At 36.4% G+C, this 17,565-nt stretch overlaps 2 protein-coding genes across 2 annotated transcripts in view; both read left to right on the top strand.

The window, feature by feature from the left end:
* The first annotated feature begins 9,027 nt into the window (after positions 1 to 9,027).
* cart2 (cocaine- and amphetamine-regulated transcript 2) lies at positions 9,028 to 10,087 on the top strand. The gene is made up of 3 exons (XM_084397306.1): positions 9,028 to 9,287; positions 9,475 to 9,558; positions 9,853 to 10,087. Exons 1-3 carry the CDS (start codon positions 9,117 to 9,119, stop codon positions 9,958 to 9,960), a joined length of 363 nt encoding a protein of 120 aa, XP_084253432.1. The 5' UTR covers positions 9,028 to 9,116; the 3' UTR covers positions 9,961 to 10,087.
* Positions 10,088 to 15,475: 5,388 nt separating this feature from the next.
* map1ab (microtubule-associated protein 1Ab) overlaps positions 15,476 to 17,565 on the top strand; it is a 35,954-nt gene continuing 33,864 nt past the window's right edge. The window contains exon 1 of the mRNA XM_084397550.1: positions 15,476 to 15,797. Coding sequence (XP_084253676.1) covers positions 15,566 to 15,797 — 232 coding nt within the window. The 5' untranslated portion in view covers positions 15,476 to 15,565. The remainder of the gene's footprint in view (positions 15,798 to 17,565) is intronic.

Here is a 17,565-nt window from a genome sequence, read left to right as displayed (position 1 = left end):
TATCATTAGACATTCAATTTTGATGTTGAATCCACTTGTTTTTCTATTTCTATTTTCCATTCAATTTTTTCTAGTCTGTACAGTAGCTGATTTAATGCAATTACATCAGAAGTAACTAATTAAATTACAGGAAAATGAAGAATAATCCCTTCCTTTAGATTTTCAAGAGAAATGTTACTCATTACTTAGTGATGCATCAACACGGGCTATAATTCAGAACTTTTAGTGTTACAATTAGATGATGGTAAGATTTATATTTTATATTCTTAATGTTTTAGTGATGTACCCTTAAAGGGATACTCCACTTTTTTCGGAAATATGCTCATTTTACATCTCCCCCAGAGTTAAACAGATGAGTTTTACCGTTTTAGAATCCATTCAGCCGAACTCCGGGTCTGACGGTACCACTTTTAGCATAGCTTAGCACAGATAATTGATTCTGATTAGTCCAGTAGCATTTCTTTCAAAATGACCAAAGAGTTTCAATATTTTTCCTATTTAAAACTTGACTCTTCTGTAGTTAAACCGTGTACTAAGATCGACGGAAAATGAAAAGTTGCGATTTTCTAAGCCTATATGGCTAGGAACTACTCTCATTCCGGCGTAATAATCAAGGAACTGTGTGGCTGTACCATGAGTGCAGCAGGCGTAGTGATATGACGCAGCGCCTGAAAATAGGTCTAATAGGTTAGACAAACTTAGTCCCGGTCACGTTGGAAGAAGTTACCGAGCTGGGGACTATTTTCAGGCGCTGCGTCATATCATTACGCCTGCTGCACTCATGGTACAGCCACACAGTTCCTTGATTATTACGCCGGAATGAGAGTAGTTCCTAGCCATATAGGCTTAGAAAATCGCAACTTTTCATTTTCCGTCGATCTTAGTACACGGTTTAACTACAGAAGAGTCAAGTTTTAAATAGGAAAAATATTGAAACTCTTTGGTCATTTTGAAAGAAATGCTACTGGACTAATCAGAATCAATGATCTGTGCTAAGCTATGCTAAAAGTGGTACCGTCAGACCCGGAGTTCGGCTGAATGGATTCTAAAACGGTAAAACTCATCTGTTTAACTCTGGGGGAGATGTAAAATGAGCATATTTCCGAAAAAAGTGGAGTATCCCTTTAAGATCACACTTAAAATCCCATGTAAACCTGTAAAACATTGAACATATAATTAATATGTACTGTATAATATTTGAAAAAATAAATACAGACTACATTTCACTTTTTAAAATGTTGATATTTATAATTAAAACAGTTTTATTAAATTTAAAAATGCAAATAGAAACATATTGTCTAGTCATCTCAGACCTTTGGGCCCCACATGTATATTAAAGCATTCTAAAGGAAAGCACACAGATTGCATTTTGATTTATGGAACCTTAAAATCATGAGAACTCCACAGGTTGTTTCGTTTTTCGATCTTTAGATTTACTACAAGTGACTCAAGGATTTTTTCTTACTTGTACAACTAGGCTTGATTAAACCAATTTATGCTGTCATTAACACAGTCATGAAGACATATGTTGTTATTACGAGACTGTGCGAATGATTTATGCCCTGTGGATGGTGAAATCCTAGTAGTAATTGAGGAGAAAAGTCTCTTTCAGAGCTAAATGAAGAAGAGTGGGAGGGAGGACACGCTGGCCCTTCGTCTACTGAAGTCATATTTCACGAAGCCGCTTTTCTGAAAGCCATATAGAGCCACACAATATGTCATGGTTTAAACACTGTTTAATGGGATGAGTATTTATTAAAGTCATTGTGTGACAAATGTTAATTGCAGGATTACTTCATTCAACTGCTGCCCTTTGCTATTAAATGTGAGTCACTGAAATAAAGAATTTATATGCAAGCTCTCATCCTTGACTTAAAACACGGCCCTCTGCTGGAAGTGCAGAAAATACATTCAAAAATAAACCAAATTTTGCTTGCAGCTACACTGTAGATTTACATATAAATCAAAGTCTCGGTGTTTACCATGAATATTAGTTTTATCTCTTCTGTTAGCAACATCATATTTCAGATCAGCCTATAGCAATGAAACCCCTCAAGCCCTTAAGACTTACACATTGATGTATTGAACTGAGACCATTGTACATCTATAAGATCAGTTTAATAATGAATGTTACATTTTTAATTACCCAAGAGGACCCACAACAAACAGATGTATACAGTGACAATACCACTTATTCTCAGGCTACATCCTACTTTTATTGTTTATGATGACGTTACTCTAATATGAAATGAAGCCAAAAGGTTTCTGGAGTAAAAGCTATGATCTGCAAATCATGTTATTTAATGCACTTCGAATACAGAATGAACATTTTGATCATCATGAATGGCACATGATCATTAATTTCATAATGTTTTCAGTGTTTAAGAAATATATCAAGCAGAGACAGAAGAAACCATTCATTATTATTATTTCCATCCATCCATCTTCCAAAACATTTGTCCTTTAGGGTTGTGGGATTATTTTATTTTATTTTTACCAAATCACTTGCCCTACTGTGGATTTATTTATTTATTTTCTGATATCACATATACATGTGAAAGATTGGACTCCAAGATTTCTCCTTGAAACACCAAAGATTTGAATACTGTATAAGCATATTTAAAGCAAATTTTTAAATATTGGAATCATTGAACAATTGCCAATTTAAATATGTCAAAATACTTAACTTAATTTCTAGAGATCTAGTATAAACATGCAAATATGTGGCAACTTAATGAATGGTGTGATTCAGGTAAATGAGGTGTAAATACACAAAGGGAATGCATAAATGGTTTGAAGTTGGTTAAAAAACATATAGGGTTGATGCCCTCAAAGAAATATGAATACAAACCAATTGAACATGGAATTCCTTGTCTTTTTGAGCAAAGTACAGGAAAATATTCTCAAATTTCAACCCCAATCAAGCAGTTTTCGTTGCCGTTAATGTTCTGTATTAGAGCAGATTACCCTCCCCACTATCAGCATTTTAATTGAGTATTGGGTTTTTTTCACACACCCACGTGTAAAACACTGTAACAAGCAGCAGCTGTGGCCATGTGAACGTGTACATCCCGAGCACATGATGATATTCACTGGTGATATGGGAGTAGAGGATGAATCAAGAGGAGATAATGAGGCCCGGTCTCTCCCACACAGGAAAAGAGAGACCTCTACAGGGATTCATCTTCAAAGAATGGGTATGTGCTCTCGTTTTCAAACACACAAACTCATATCCTTGCATATCCTAGTTACTTGGGCCCTTGTAATTAAACACTTTCTTGCCTGGATACACACAACATTAAATTAAGCTTAAACTGAAAAAACAAACAGATTTTGAGCATGCATTCCACTTCAAGAGTCAAGGGCTTGACTTTGGGCTTTTACACAACGAGACTTTGCGCCATGCAGTTTAATACTTACAATATCTGCAGTATTCTGTAAGCTTCGCAGAGCTGATGATGTTACATGGCACCCATGACCAGTGCAGAAATTTCAGAGATCATTAAAAACGTGGCCTTTGAAGAGTTTCTCTATGATCTCCCTAAGTGTTATTTTTCGTTATTCTCCTCTTTAATCATGGCAATCCTCCAAACAAATTCCTGCCAAAGTAAATGTACATCATTTAGTACTGTCTGACAAAGCAGCTTATGAGAAAAACTTCACTGAGGCTGCTCAAGTGATGCTCGCACCATTCCACTGACATGAAAAGTAACGCAAAACAAGATGACAAGTTAACTCCTAAGGCGCTGATAAAATCAAATTTGCTACCAGCCACTTGCATTGAGGCTGATCTGCCTGTCAGAATGAGGAATTGGGCAGATGTAGAAAACAGCTGTAAGTGACATGGCCTTTAAATTTAGGGGTCTGTAAGCACCAAAGGCTGTTCTGCTGCCCTGTCTCCTCAGGCCTGAGACATGAGAAACAGCTCTGCGGTGGCCAGTAAATACACACAACCGCTGCTAGCTAGCAAGAGAATTCAAGAACCTTATGAGTGTTGCCTTGTGTCATTTGTCCTGTCTTTTAACATCTGCAATCTAGCAATGCAATTGACATTTGTGGTAACGAGTTTGGTTGTATAACACTTCAGATATACTACATAAATACATTAATTTAATATAAATACATGATTTTTGATTCCTGACTATTTATGCAAGCCATCTGGATGTATAGTAGGTACTAACTATAGTAGGTAACTCCAAGACTCAAGAAACCGGGCACTGATCCTAATCATTTTTCCAATTTCCAATCTACCTTTTCTTTCCAAAATCCTGCAAAAGGTTGTTGCATCTCAGGTTCATGCTCACCTATTAAAAAAAAAAAACCTGCTTGAAAAATTTCAGTCTGGTTTTCGTCCATTGCATAGTACAGAGACTGCCATGGTAAAAGTTGTTAATGACCTGCTGATGGCAGCTGATTCTGGACTACTATATTTATCCTACTTGATCTGAGTGCGACCTTTGATACTATTTCCCATTAAGTTCTTCTAGATCGACTATTCTCTATAGGCATCACTGGTGTCCCTCTCACCTGGTTTAGATCTTATCTCTTCAGATCATACTCTTCATCTGTTTCCACTGGTGTTCCTCAAGGCTCTGTTTTGGGCGCTCTTTTATTAATCATTTACTTACTACCTCTTGGTTACATTTTTAGGAAATACGGTATTTGCTTTCATTGCTATGCGGACGACACCCAGCTCTACTTGTCTTCTAAGTCCAGTTCTACTCTTCTTTCTTCTTCTCTTTTGGACTGTCAAGAGATTAAATACAGGTTTCATGCAATTTTCTCGAGCTGAATACTGATAAAACAGAGGTTCTTCTTGTTGGCACTAAATCCAATTTGGAAAAAACCAACAGCTTTTCACTCTCCATTGATAAATCTCCCCATCTACTCAGGTTAAGACTGAGTCTGGGTGTCGTACTTGATAGTACATTGTCTTTTGAAAGACGTGAACAATGTTATTCGGTCTGCATATTTTTACTTACGGAACATCAGCCATCTTCGTCCATTTCTCACAGCCATTCTTGTACACGCTCTAGTCACTTCACGTATTGATTATCGCAACTCTCCTATTTAGGTTACCTTACAAACTTCTTCACAAACTTCAGTTGGTCCAGAACTCAGCTGCCTGTATAATTACTAGAACCTCCTCCATTGAGCATCTCTCCTTTTCTCTATCATTTACACTGGCTTCCTGTTAAATATCAAGTGGCGTACAAGATTCAGCATCTCACTTTTAAAGCTCTTCACAATCTTGCACCCTCATATCTTTCCGATTTGCTTCATAAGCATATTCTTAGATCTTCTTCATCTGTTTCCCTTGTTGTGTTCATTTATTCACCATAAGGTCCAGGGCGTTCAGCTGTGCTGCTCCTCCTCTTTGGAATTCTCTTTCACAGTTTATAGCCAACGAGAAAGAAATTGTCTGACTACTTTTAAATCCCATCTTAAAACGTATCTATTTAAATGACCTTTCTCTGATTAATATAAAATTATGTAATATTAAACAGCTTTTTTTATGACTGTACGGTGTCCTTGAGTGTTTTGAAAGGCACCTTTAAATAAAATGTAATATTATTACATTCACAATTGTGTCATTGTCTGAAATAAGCCTTTTTTTTCCTCTTTTTTTTTTACCTTTAAAATCATCTGATGTTTTTTTTTTTTTTCACTGACTGTTAGAAAGTGACATCCCTAAGCATTTTGAGACAGGAAGTTGAAAGTCCAAGTTGGGAATTAAGGTTAGAGTTTAATTTGATTATTTCAGCAGGATGTAATTAGATGTTTAACACTATCAGGGTGTGCTTCACCTGATAAGTAGGCCTACCTTGTCTTGCTCATTTCTGGGGCCAGTTGTTTTGTTGTGTTGCCTACTGATAAATGGGCAAATCAATTGGCTGATTTTTTTTCTCTCCCCCACAGGACTTCATTTTGACTGTCACACTGATAAACGAAACAGTGGAAGTGGAATGCCTGAAGTTTAAAACGGACACAATACACATTCACATTCAGTGACTGTCACTTTATGATAATCTTACATGTTGTGTTAAATGCACGATTAAGAAATAGTCCCGATTTTCCTTTCCGCAATAATGGATATGATGCACTAACGAATTAATAGCTTGTGAAACATTTAACATGCTTCGTTGAACTTCTTTATGACCGGGCTGATTCCAAACAACCTGTAATAACCACAATTATAATTCCTGTCCTGTCTTTAATAAACAGCAGCAGGTTTGCCATATTGCAACAAAAGTATTACCACTATAGGATCATAAGTAGGAAGTTAACTAGTTGTTTAGGATAGGAACAAGCAAAGCGACCAGTCATAAACGGAACAGTGCTTCCCTCATGAAATATTTACGCGCTATTTACAGTAACAGAAACGTTCGCGCGCTTTATTTCCTTCCAGCGTTTGAGGGGGGAACCATTGAGGGAAAACGCGTAATTTGTAAGATGTCGTTTTTATAGTTTTACTAAAGTTTGTTAAGGACAAACTACATTAAGGATTGTGCCCAACTGACACGTAGTTAATCGGGTCACGTGATATGTTCGTGAAATCAATGATGATATGGCGAACATGCAAAAAGACTGATGTAGCCTACTGTGAAACAGATATGGGTTAACTATTTTAAGTGTGAAAAACCAACGTGTAGCCTTTCAGTGTATAATTCTAACCAACCAATCCCTCTAATTTGTGGGGTAGCAGTAATGGTTTAATTTTATCTTGATGCGACACTCACCCGTAGGTAGCCTATGGTGCAGGAAACCGTCCTCGATCAGGATATGACTTACTTGGCTAAATCACGTTGTGCGTCACCTTTAACCTGTTGGACATAGCTCATTTATCGTTTATAACCTGTAACCATGAATTCAGATGTCTTTGCACTTTTCTCAATGCATAAATGACAGAGAGACTGATAGGCTAATCATGGGAAAAAGCATGGTAGGCTATGTGTCAAACACTGCAGGGGTTATAGGACTGGGGATGAAGTTTGCGAGGTTGAGGCAAATGGGGGTTTTGGAAGACATGCAGACGTGGGCAGACATAAGCGGATCCCAAGGAGACAAATGGGAATCAAATCATGCCCCATAGCGAAGACCGAATATGGCAGTGGAACAAGGGTAAGATTTTAAACCCCTTAACTCAACACTCACTGCAGTGCTAAAAATAGCTGAAGGTCTGTGCACTTGCTGTGAAAACACCCTGTTTCCAAGGCCTTGGGCAAATATCGCTGGCAGATTTTTGATTTATGTGATTTTAACATCTGAATAGCTAGTTGATGGATGACGACCAGCCTTTTGATCATAAACTGTCAATATTCCATGGTTGTCTGCTTTAATATGTGAAAGACCAAAAAATTGTCTTCAATGCCCATGAACTGGACAGTTGCTATTCTTCTAGGTAAAGCTAGTTAAATGCTTGCCAGACTAGCCAAGCATCCAGATAAGAGAGATACTGAATGTTGTGATATTTAGTGATATTGAAACCATGCATGTGCACGCAAATTTCTGATTCTTCAATATAAGCTTGTCTGGTGGATATATTTTTAATGGGAGTTCAGGAACATGTTATGAAAATGGTTTTCATTCACCCATAACCTCTATTTCCGATCCAGTCCTGTTTGGAAAGAAGAACGAGTTTGCTCACCACTGTTTGATTTATGAACTCATTGACAGGGGTTATGGGCCAAATCTTTCCAGTTAGTTTCTTTCCAGCTTATTATTATTATGGCATCCATTTTCATTTAGAATGAGAATTTTGCAACAGAATTAAATATGGAAGTGAAATTTCCCTGTGAACACACCCCAGTCTGTGTTTTTTAAAAGCTTTTTATGGACCCAGGAAATTGGCTGAATTTTTCTAAAAACACTTGGTGTGTTTGCCATTGATAGGTTATGTTTTGATATGAATGTGGACTAAGGAGAGTGAGTCATATGCCTCACACCCATTGTCAAAGAGTCCTGTTGGGAAATTAAAAACCATCACCTTTGGATATAACGCTTTTACGGGTTAATCCCAGGCAAATATCTTACAGGAAACGTATTTTATTTCCACAAATGAATGTAACACCTTAACTATGAGATGTATTCTCCAAATTAATGTGAACGTTGTCAGGCAGAAATGATTTGATCTGCTGATACACAAATTGCCTATCAAATTCAACCGCAAAATAATTTCCTCAACATGTGACGTCACAGATGGGCAAAAATATTAGCCTATTACATCTACCCAAGTAAAAAGCCTTCCATTGGAAAACTATTTTTTTCTCCTTGAAATAAAAAAACCTTATTCACCTCCCAGTGAGGCTTAGACGAGTCTAGACGTGCTTAAGTAGTTGGGTGTCACTTTCAGAGTGCAGATGGCTCTTGGCTCCTTGCAATTAAACTTATAAATGAGAGCATTATTCAGCTTTTCTCAGATAACTATTAAGCAAACTTCCTCTTCAGATGATCACTCTTCAAATATTAGAATGTTTTTGAAGTTCTCATTTGAAGTTACTGAGAAGTTTAGGCATTGAAATGATAAATAAAGCAAATATCACAAATTTAATTTATGCAGCCACATCATTTCCAATGCATGTGTTTCAAATATAATAGTCATTAGGGTGGTAGATAGACAGACAGATAGATAGATAGATAGATAGATAGATAGATAGATAGATAGATAGATTATACATTTGAATGGACATGTATATAAATATTCATACAAAGTCTTATGCAATCAGATTTAAACAGCTATGCATGCCCAAAAATGTTCAAAAGCTGCGCTTATACAATCCTCAGCGCCTGCAGTATTTTCATCTGCTCTTCACCACTGAGTCAAAACACATAAACGGATGTGTCCTTAGTGAAGTTGAAAACATAACATTCCGGGGGCAACATTAACGCATTTGATGACTTGTCTCCAGTTGCATTTACGCAATGAATGATCGCGCTTACGTGCGAACGAAATCAATGATAAAGGCGGGGCGACAACAGATCACATAAATGCATGCACTTTGGAGCACATAAAAGGGTGCAAGGCTGTCGAGATGGTTTATTTGCGCCAAAACTTTTAACAGAGACGTACAACGACGTTGCTCGCTCAAGTGCCAAAGCTCTCTCCATTCAGGACCATGGAGAGTTCCAGTCTGAGGACGCGCATGGCTGTGTGCGCGCTGCTGCTCTGCTTGTTGACCGGAGCCAGAGCGAACGAATCTGAGCCGGAGATAGAGGTGGAACTGGACACGAGAGCCATCAGAGACTTTTACCCCAAAGACCCAAACCTGACAAGTGAAAAACAGCTTGTGAGTAAATCATCTTTTTATTGCGCAATAGAAAGCTTAACTTAGACAACATCGTGTATTTACGCAAAAGTGCCACAACTTTTAATAGTTTTTGCTTGATTTTTTTTTAATGTGAAATATTATATTGCCATGTTTTTAAAGAGATTTGACTGAAGGGACTGAATAGAAACATGTTTTGTCAAACCAGCTCGGGGCTCTGCAAGAAGTTCTGGAAAAGCTGCAGACGAAACGAATTCCACCTTGGGAGAAGAAATTTGGTCAAGTTCCCATGGTATATTTATTTTATACATTTTAACATTGCGTAAAAGTGCGTGTTGCTTGTGCTGGCGACATTGGTCATTGCGCAACATTGGTACTGTTGCATGGATATTGTCTTGGCTGTTTTTATATATGTTCATCATTTAATAAAACATCGATTTGTTTATCAATAAACAGTATTTGTTAGATGAAAATTCCTATTATTGTATGATCCACTACGTGTATCCAAACCGAGTGCGCTTTTACGCAGTGACTCGAATGCTGTTATGGCAAAAGTAACATGATCTCTCCTGTTTTCTCTTGCTAGTGTGATTTGGGGGAGCAGTGCGCGATCAGAAAAGGCTCGCGAATCGGAAAGATGTGCGATTGTCCGCGCGGAGCTCTCTGCAACTTTTTCTTGTTAAAGTGTTTGTGATGAAAAACACACATTCCGGAATGGATTGTAATGAGATTGAGGGAATCCATATGCATTATATATCATAAATAACTACAATTTTATTTATATTAATATTTTTTTAAGTGAAGAGACTGAAGACACTGACGCAAAGTTGTAAAGAAATTGTTCTTCAAATATTTGTGATGTAAACATGTGATACTGTCATATTTAATGTTAATCTGCTGTTTTGTGCATTAAAGTGCAAACTTGTTTTGTAAAATTGTATGTGGATCTGTTGCCTACTTCTATATTTGCATAATATAGAAAATGTGATTATGTTTTTGATAAAAAGACAATAAAAATGATTTTAAAGACCACTTTTTGCCATAAAACTTTTAAGGTAGCCTATACAAGTACTGATTATAAAGGATTATTCAAATGATTGGGAAAGTTTCTACGGAAGTAAAGTAAAGTAAATAAAATCTAATATAAAATAAACACAAAATAAATAAATTGAATGTGATCCATACACTCTGCACAATTAGTTTACATTTTTTACATTTTTGTTCAAATACTGGACAGCAGTGTTTTAGGATGGCAGCGTCCAGATAAGAATAGGATTCATGGAGTCTATTGCCCCTTTATAGCTGGACTCACCTCCAAAACATTAATGAGGTTTAGTTTCCATATTCAGATTCTGTCAAATGAATTAATAAAAAAAAAAATATATATATATATATATATATATATATACATACATAGGCTACATACATACATACATACATATGCATACATAGGGCACATACATAAAAAAAATGATCATTGTGTAAACAAATCAATTCTTCAACTATTTCTACAGTATTTATTATCATATTTGTTTCATATTATATTTAACTAGGCCAATAAAAGGATACAAAATGATAATGCATGTCCACAGGAGAAGCATACAAATATGCAGGTAAGGAAAAAATAATAATAGTTAGAAAATAATAATAGTGGATAATTTCCAAATAGCCTACTGCATAAAGTAGCATCATGTTGTCATTCAATCTGTACAGACCTGAAAATACTTATGTATCCTTTGCCTGTAAGTGCTGTATTTACCTCTTCTTTCTCTTTTTGGAATCAGTTAGTTGCTACTTGCTCAAAACAAAAGCTAAACAAGGTTCTGGCTATGTTCAGACTTCACTTTACTTTGCTTTTGCATAACTGTCTCTGCTAGCGAGGTCTTAGCATACAAGTCAGAGTCTGATTGTTCTGATCAGAGCCTTCAAAGGGAATCCATAATGTAGTTCGAAGCCAATGGGGGAACATAAGTTGATAAAAAAAAAAACTTGACTCTGGAGTTCAATATTCCCTCTGACTTGTTTAAATTATGTCAAAATTTAATGAACATGAATTGGCGTCTTCGCAGAAAGGAGCTGCAAATCAATATTTGAAGTGCCTTGCTTTGACTCAGCTGTCCGGAACTATTTCAGACAGACAATTTGATCTTATGGTTATTTGATAAGTTGTTATTCCCAACACAGGCTACATCCGACCTCACCTTCTTTAAGGTGCTTATGTGTGCCTTAAGACTTATTGCTCGGCTTTGTCACTGATGCCACAAATGTATGCTGCTCCCAAGACCCCTTTTGCAGATCAATATTTCATCATTTTTGGAACGAAAAAAGGGTGTGATGTTGCCCCCTAGAGACATAAAAGAAAAGTTGGGCCAGGCTTGAAATGGCTTTGAAAAGCTGAATGAGGGTAATGCTGAATTACTTCTACATTGTCCGTGAATGGATTTCTGCTGCTGTCAATGTGGAGGATTGGAAATGTTCATACCTGTAATCACTTGGTGATTGTGAGGTTAATTGAATGGCCACATAATCAAGACAGTAACCGCTAGGAGATTATGCTTCTTGTATGAAACTGACATTGGCAGAGCTCAGTTATTTGCTCAGTACTACTAAGGTTCAATTTCAGAAAGAACAAATTTGGTCTAAGATCTAATACGGTTAGATAGCTCTGAGGAATTTAAGTGAAGCTTAACGTAAGTATATTAATAAATATAATATAAAATATATTTGACAATTTAAATGCCTATATTTAAAGCTGCAGTCCGTAACTTTTTGGGGGTTAAAAATGATCAAAATTAAAAAAAATGTAAGCAAGTACATAACCAACCAGTGTTCGAAACTATCTGCTTGCCTTAGCTCGATTCAAAACGGTAAGCTTGTAATAATGTTTTTAATTCCAGTGGTACTGGTGGATTTCCGCGGGAAATTCGAGCATGTCTTTAGTACGTCACATCTATACACATAAAGAAGATGTCCCGGCTAGTAAGCTATATTGTGTGTGAGGATGTTGGAGGTGGAGATTTATAGCCTTTTCTCACAGGACTTGATATAATTAAACTTATCAATTTGATGGCGGATCCAGAAAGGTTCAAACGACAGTCACCAGTGACAACTGGAGATTCACCCGTTGTAAAATGCAAAAGACTTCGGACTTCGGATCGGCTACAGAAAAAAAGAGACTGCAACCGGGCCCATGCGGAAACAAGGATAAACATCGGAAGGGCTTTTGAAAGGTACAAATTAGATTATATTCCAGTTTTAAATATGCATCTGATTACAGATATGTGTGTTTGTATTTCAAAGAGAACCAGACATTAATTTGTTGGTATGACAATTAGAAATGGATGGAAATGGAAACTGAACTACAGGTAGCCCTAATACACATTAAATGTAGTCACGCAATGCTGATGTTGTTAACATTACCAATTTGAGAACAAAGTATAATTTGCACAGTTTGGTTAGATTTAATACGATTTACTGCAATGCTTTTTTCTTTTTTTAGTTGGTCAGAACAAAAGTGGATGTTACTTACTTGTTCAGATGACATTTTCCGGTGAAAATTCGAGCCCGATCTCACGGGAAAACGTACAAATTCTACGAGGTGGCTTATTCGTACGAATTCATACGACCTGACTCGTACGAATTAGTACGATTTGTGCAAAATCGTACATATTTTACGAATTGGCCAATTCGAATGACCTACCCCTGACCCCGCCCCTAAACCTACCCATCACGTGGGTTTAGACAAATCGTACAAATTCGTACGAGTGAGGTCGTACGAATTAGTACGAATTAGCCAACTTTTTATCATTCGTACGAATTCGTACGAATTGGTCGTAAGATAGCGTTGAAAATTCTTATGTTGGTCATACTTCCAAAAAGTAGAATCTGTGATTGCGAATGACAGTTTCCACACCGGCGCGGTGACTGACAGCTGCACATTCTCCTCAAAACATTAATTAATAAAATATATTAAAAATAATTATCTTTAAAATAAAACAAAATAAAATAATAAAGGATTCAACTGCATGTGCCACTGTGTTTAGGTGACACATTGTTTAGGAATTCTTAGCAACTTTTGCACTTTTTCATTCCACTAATGTTGAGATTCAGGTTTGGACTTAGCGCAACCTTCAGATGAATTTCTGTCTGCTTTGCATTCTGAGCCTTTTTCCAATCGCTTGCAGCTACAACAATTTAGAACTTAATATAAATTATGTAAAATACATCAATAATAAAAAGTGAAATAAATCAATATAAATAATATTCAACATATTTTACCAACATTATTTACAATAACTTAATACAAATTATATGAAAATATGCCAATGAACATTATAAATAAAATAAAAGTTAATCAGTTATGATTTATATTTTAAAAGATTTTATATTTCAAATACAAATTTCACTGATGTTGAGATTCACCGATGTTGGACCTATAAGCACAAACTCCATGACTTACCTTGATCAAATCCTTCTGCTTGCGTTCTGGGTGAGCCGTTCTAGTTACTATCCAATACGACAGATTGCAGCCAAAAATACCAGCATTACCTGATGGATCATAGAGTAGGACTGCAATGTCATCCTACCTGTCGTCTGGTTTTCTGAGGTATTTGCTCTTCAGCTTTTGTGGAAAAACTGCCAGATCCATTTCAGCTCATCAGCTCAGCATCTAAGTTAGAGCAGTAGTGGCCAAACAGCTCAATTTTGGACTTGTCAGTAAAGTGTCTGTACTTTAAATCCCAGAGGTGCTGAGGAATCAGACAACAATTATGGAGTCATTGAGGTTACAAAATTGTTGACGCACTGCTTTGTCCAAACAAAGCATTTATGTTTACTGTATCTGATATGTTGTGCATGTAGTCTGTCTGTTCATTTGTAAATGCATTATAATAAATGACAAACAACAATTACTGTTACAAAAATATTCAGAAATGTGAGTACTGCACTTGTCTATTAAGTCCAGCAGAGTGCGGTATGGGCTCATTTCTGTTAGACTAACAGACTGCTGACTCACTGGAAAATCCAGCCCAAGACCAGACAGGTGCTTCTGCATGCAAACTCACCTTCAGAGGGAAAGCCCAAGCTCTTATTTATTTATTTTCATCACGTCTCCCTCCTTTTCTCTCTCTGTTTTATATCGTTAGTTGCCTTACACTAACATTTAGGAAATGTCTGATGTATGCAGCTTTAAGGATGAATGAAAAAATACATGTAGAGGTCATTCCTTACACCACTCGGACCCACATGTGTCTATTCACTTTTCTCTGGTGTATTGTAATTAGTTTTTGTCATTTAATCCAAGCTAACCATATTTGGTTCCCAAGAACGTTCTGGGAACGTACGTTTTTGGTTAGCCAAAGGTTCCGTGACAGAATGTTCATAGAACGTTCCCTTAACGTTCTATTAACCCCACTTCATCATATATAATTTTACATGCCATGCAGATCTCAAAGGATTATTATGCAGGTAAGTCAGTCTATTATTAGTATTATTTCACACATCATCGTCTTTTGACTGATAATATTAATAATAATAATAATAAAGGAAACGGACAAATTCGCACAAAATTGTGTCAAAAATGCCAGTATTTGGGAGTATTCTAGTAAACATAATTGGTTATGGCTTAAGAAAGTAAACAGTAGAGAAAAACAACGCATGTGTGTCAGTGCATCATGCTAAAGTGACAGCAGCCTAACATTTCTTCTGCTGTCTGTGTTTTTGATGATAATCAAACAACAAAGGACAAAGAAAAAAAAAGCACTGAATAACTGAACTGAATAACTTTAGTTAATCTATCATTGAAGACTATCCAGTGTTATTTTACATTTGATTATTTAATGTCCTGAAAACTACTGTTAATGTTATCTATATTAATCAACATTTTCAACATTTATATTATACAGTATGGCCTACAGTATATATAAAATTACATTTCTTATATCAAAATAAATTTTTATAACAATCGAATAGCCTAATTATTTTAAATTATTTTCATTGTTGAATGTTGAATTAAATCATTATATATATATATATATATATATATAACCAGTGTCCATTGTAACACCAGGAATAATTAAACCTTATTAAACAACAGTTGATTAAACAACAGTTAAATTACAGATGAATATTCAATTTTTTTGGCGTTTCGGCGTCTATTTTTTGGCGTCGAGCGTGACATCACACAGCTGCATGGTCTTTCGTCCAATCACAGGCAGGTAAACAGCGCCTGGTTTCGCCTGGTGTCAGCAGCAGCCCTCCCGGTCTTAACTCTGCAGACAGGGCAGGTGGCAGCAGTTGTCATGGAGATAACTGCGGGCCTGGCGTCGGCTCCAGGGGTTGTTTCCATGGAGATCCCGCCCCGAGGACGAGGTACGCTGGCAGCGGTGGAGGAGGACGAGGACCGCGAGCAGTTTCAGCATCCCCGCCGCCGCGGCCCGACCTCACGCCAGGGAAACTTTTACATGCTCATAGTGATCGGTGAGATCGCGACAGAGCATCAGCTGCACGCCGCCAGACAGCACATAGAGCGCGGTGAGCCTCTGTTATTGAAAGCATGCCTCTTCTGACAATAAATATGCCTTTATTAGAATATTTTTTCTCTCAGAATTTAAAACACGTTTAAATATGTAAGTTACTCATAGAGATTTATGCCAGATAACGAGTATTTATCCTTGTATTTATATTAATGAATTATGGGATATTGTTTAAAATAAATGTTAGAAATGTCTTGCATACTTCATCTAACTTCATTTAACGCAAGTTTACAGCTAGGCTATAGACTGCATACTTTACTGCGGTGGACGTGTTCATTTAATCATGGACGTTTCTTCAGTCCAATCGACGCTGCAAATGCCTATTTCCAAATCATTCCCAAAGATATAATTTGCTTAATGGAGCATAATTCAGGACATAATTACACATCTCATGTCTTCTGTAGGCTACTTCTTTTGAGCGATATAATATCCGATGAGACCATGATTGCATACTAGTAAGATCAGCACACTGCGGCGACCTCGCGTGACTGCACTGAGCACTGCGCCATGAATTGTGCATTTTTTGATGAAATTGATGAAGCTGCAGTTTTTAAGGTCGGAGATCTCATGATATTATTGCTGTTTCAAATGCTTTTTATTTACCAGTATATTTTTGGGCACGTGTTTAAACTTACTATAGGGCTGGGATTAATATGACAGCAGATGTTGTTTATCTTTTCAAGTATAAACGAGTCAGTGAAAAGGTGCATTCAATAGAATCATCTTCATGAACATTTGTGACCCAGGACCACAAAACATGGGTCAATTTTTGGAAAAGCTGAATATATAAGCTTTCCACTGATGTATGGTTTGTTAGGATAGGACAATATTTGGCCGAGATACAACTATTTGAAAATCTGGAATCTGAGGGTACAAAAAAATCTAAACATTGAGGAAATGGCCTTTAAAGTTGTCCATTTATGTTCACGATTGTGCTGCATTCACTCACAAAAATAAATGTTTTATATATTTACGGTAGGAAATTTACGAAATATCTTCATGGAACATGACCTTTACTTAATATTCTAATGATTTTTGGCATAATAGAAAAATCGATAATTTTGACCCATACAATGTATTGTTGGCTATTGCCACAAATATACCCGTGCGACTTGTGACTGGTTTTGTGATCCAGGGTCACATTTAAGCTTGTGTATAATGAACAGTTTGAAATTTTTTATCCCTTTAGCTCCTGTTGTATGATATAGGCTAGATACAGAATTGTCAAAGCAATTGAAACACTGTATTATTGTAGAATTATTAAAACATATTTGGTTTCCAACCAGGAATTTCCATAATTTTTTGCATGATTTTCATCTGTAATTACATTAAAAGTGGCCAAAAATCACCACAGTACTTTGATTTAAAATCAGCAAATTAATGTAACATTTCAATTTTAGTGTGTTGAATTTTTTTCACTGTGCACATATCATGTAACTATAGTTTACAGAAAATACATTCAATTTAAAAGTACAAAGTTTTCATCATATGGCATCTAGATTGCTGTTTTTCCTCTAAAATATGTTTATCTGGCAACTTTTATTGTCATAAAAATGTGGCTTTGCTTAATTACTAGCTGCTGTAGTACTACTAGCATTTCTTCCAATGAACATGAAGCTTAACTTTTGAGTGTAAAATCGCTCATCATAAGTCTATAAGTTACATAGACTAAAGTAACAAATCAGAGCTACCAGCTGCACAAACCTGAGGAACCTGTCTGTGGGCCTATTGCTTAGAGAGTCAGGCTGGTAACCCTAAGGTTGCAG

The sequence above is a fragment of the Rutilus rutilus genome, assembly GCF_951802725.1.
Source record: "Rutilus rutilus genome assembly, chromosome: 23".
In the NCBI taxonomy this organism is placed as follows: domain Eukaryota; kingdom Metazoa; phylum Chordata; class Actinopteri; order Cypriniformes; family Leuciscidae; genus Rutilus; species Rutilus rutilus.
Note: the sequence above shows the minus strand (reverse complement) of the source record. Positions and strands in the feature narration are given on the sequence as shown.

Coding starts and splice junctions, on each gene's coding strand:
- cart2 (XM_084397306.1), top strand. CDS start 9,117: ATGGAGAGTTCCAGTCTGAGGACGCGCATGGCTGTGTGCGCGCTGCTG. Junction 9,288..9,474: donor TGACAAGTGAAAAACAGCTT/GTGAGTAAATCA, acceptor TTGTCAAACCAG/CTCGGGGCTCTGCAAGAAGT. Junction 9,559..9,852: donor AATTTGGTCAAGTTCCCATG/GTATATTTATTT, acceptor TTCTCTTGCTAG/TGTGATTTGGGGGAGCAGTG.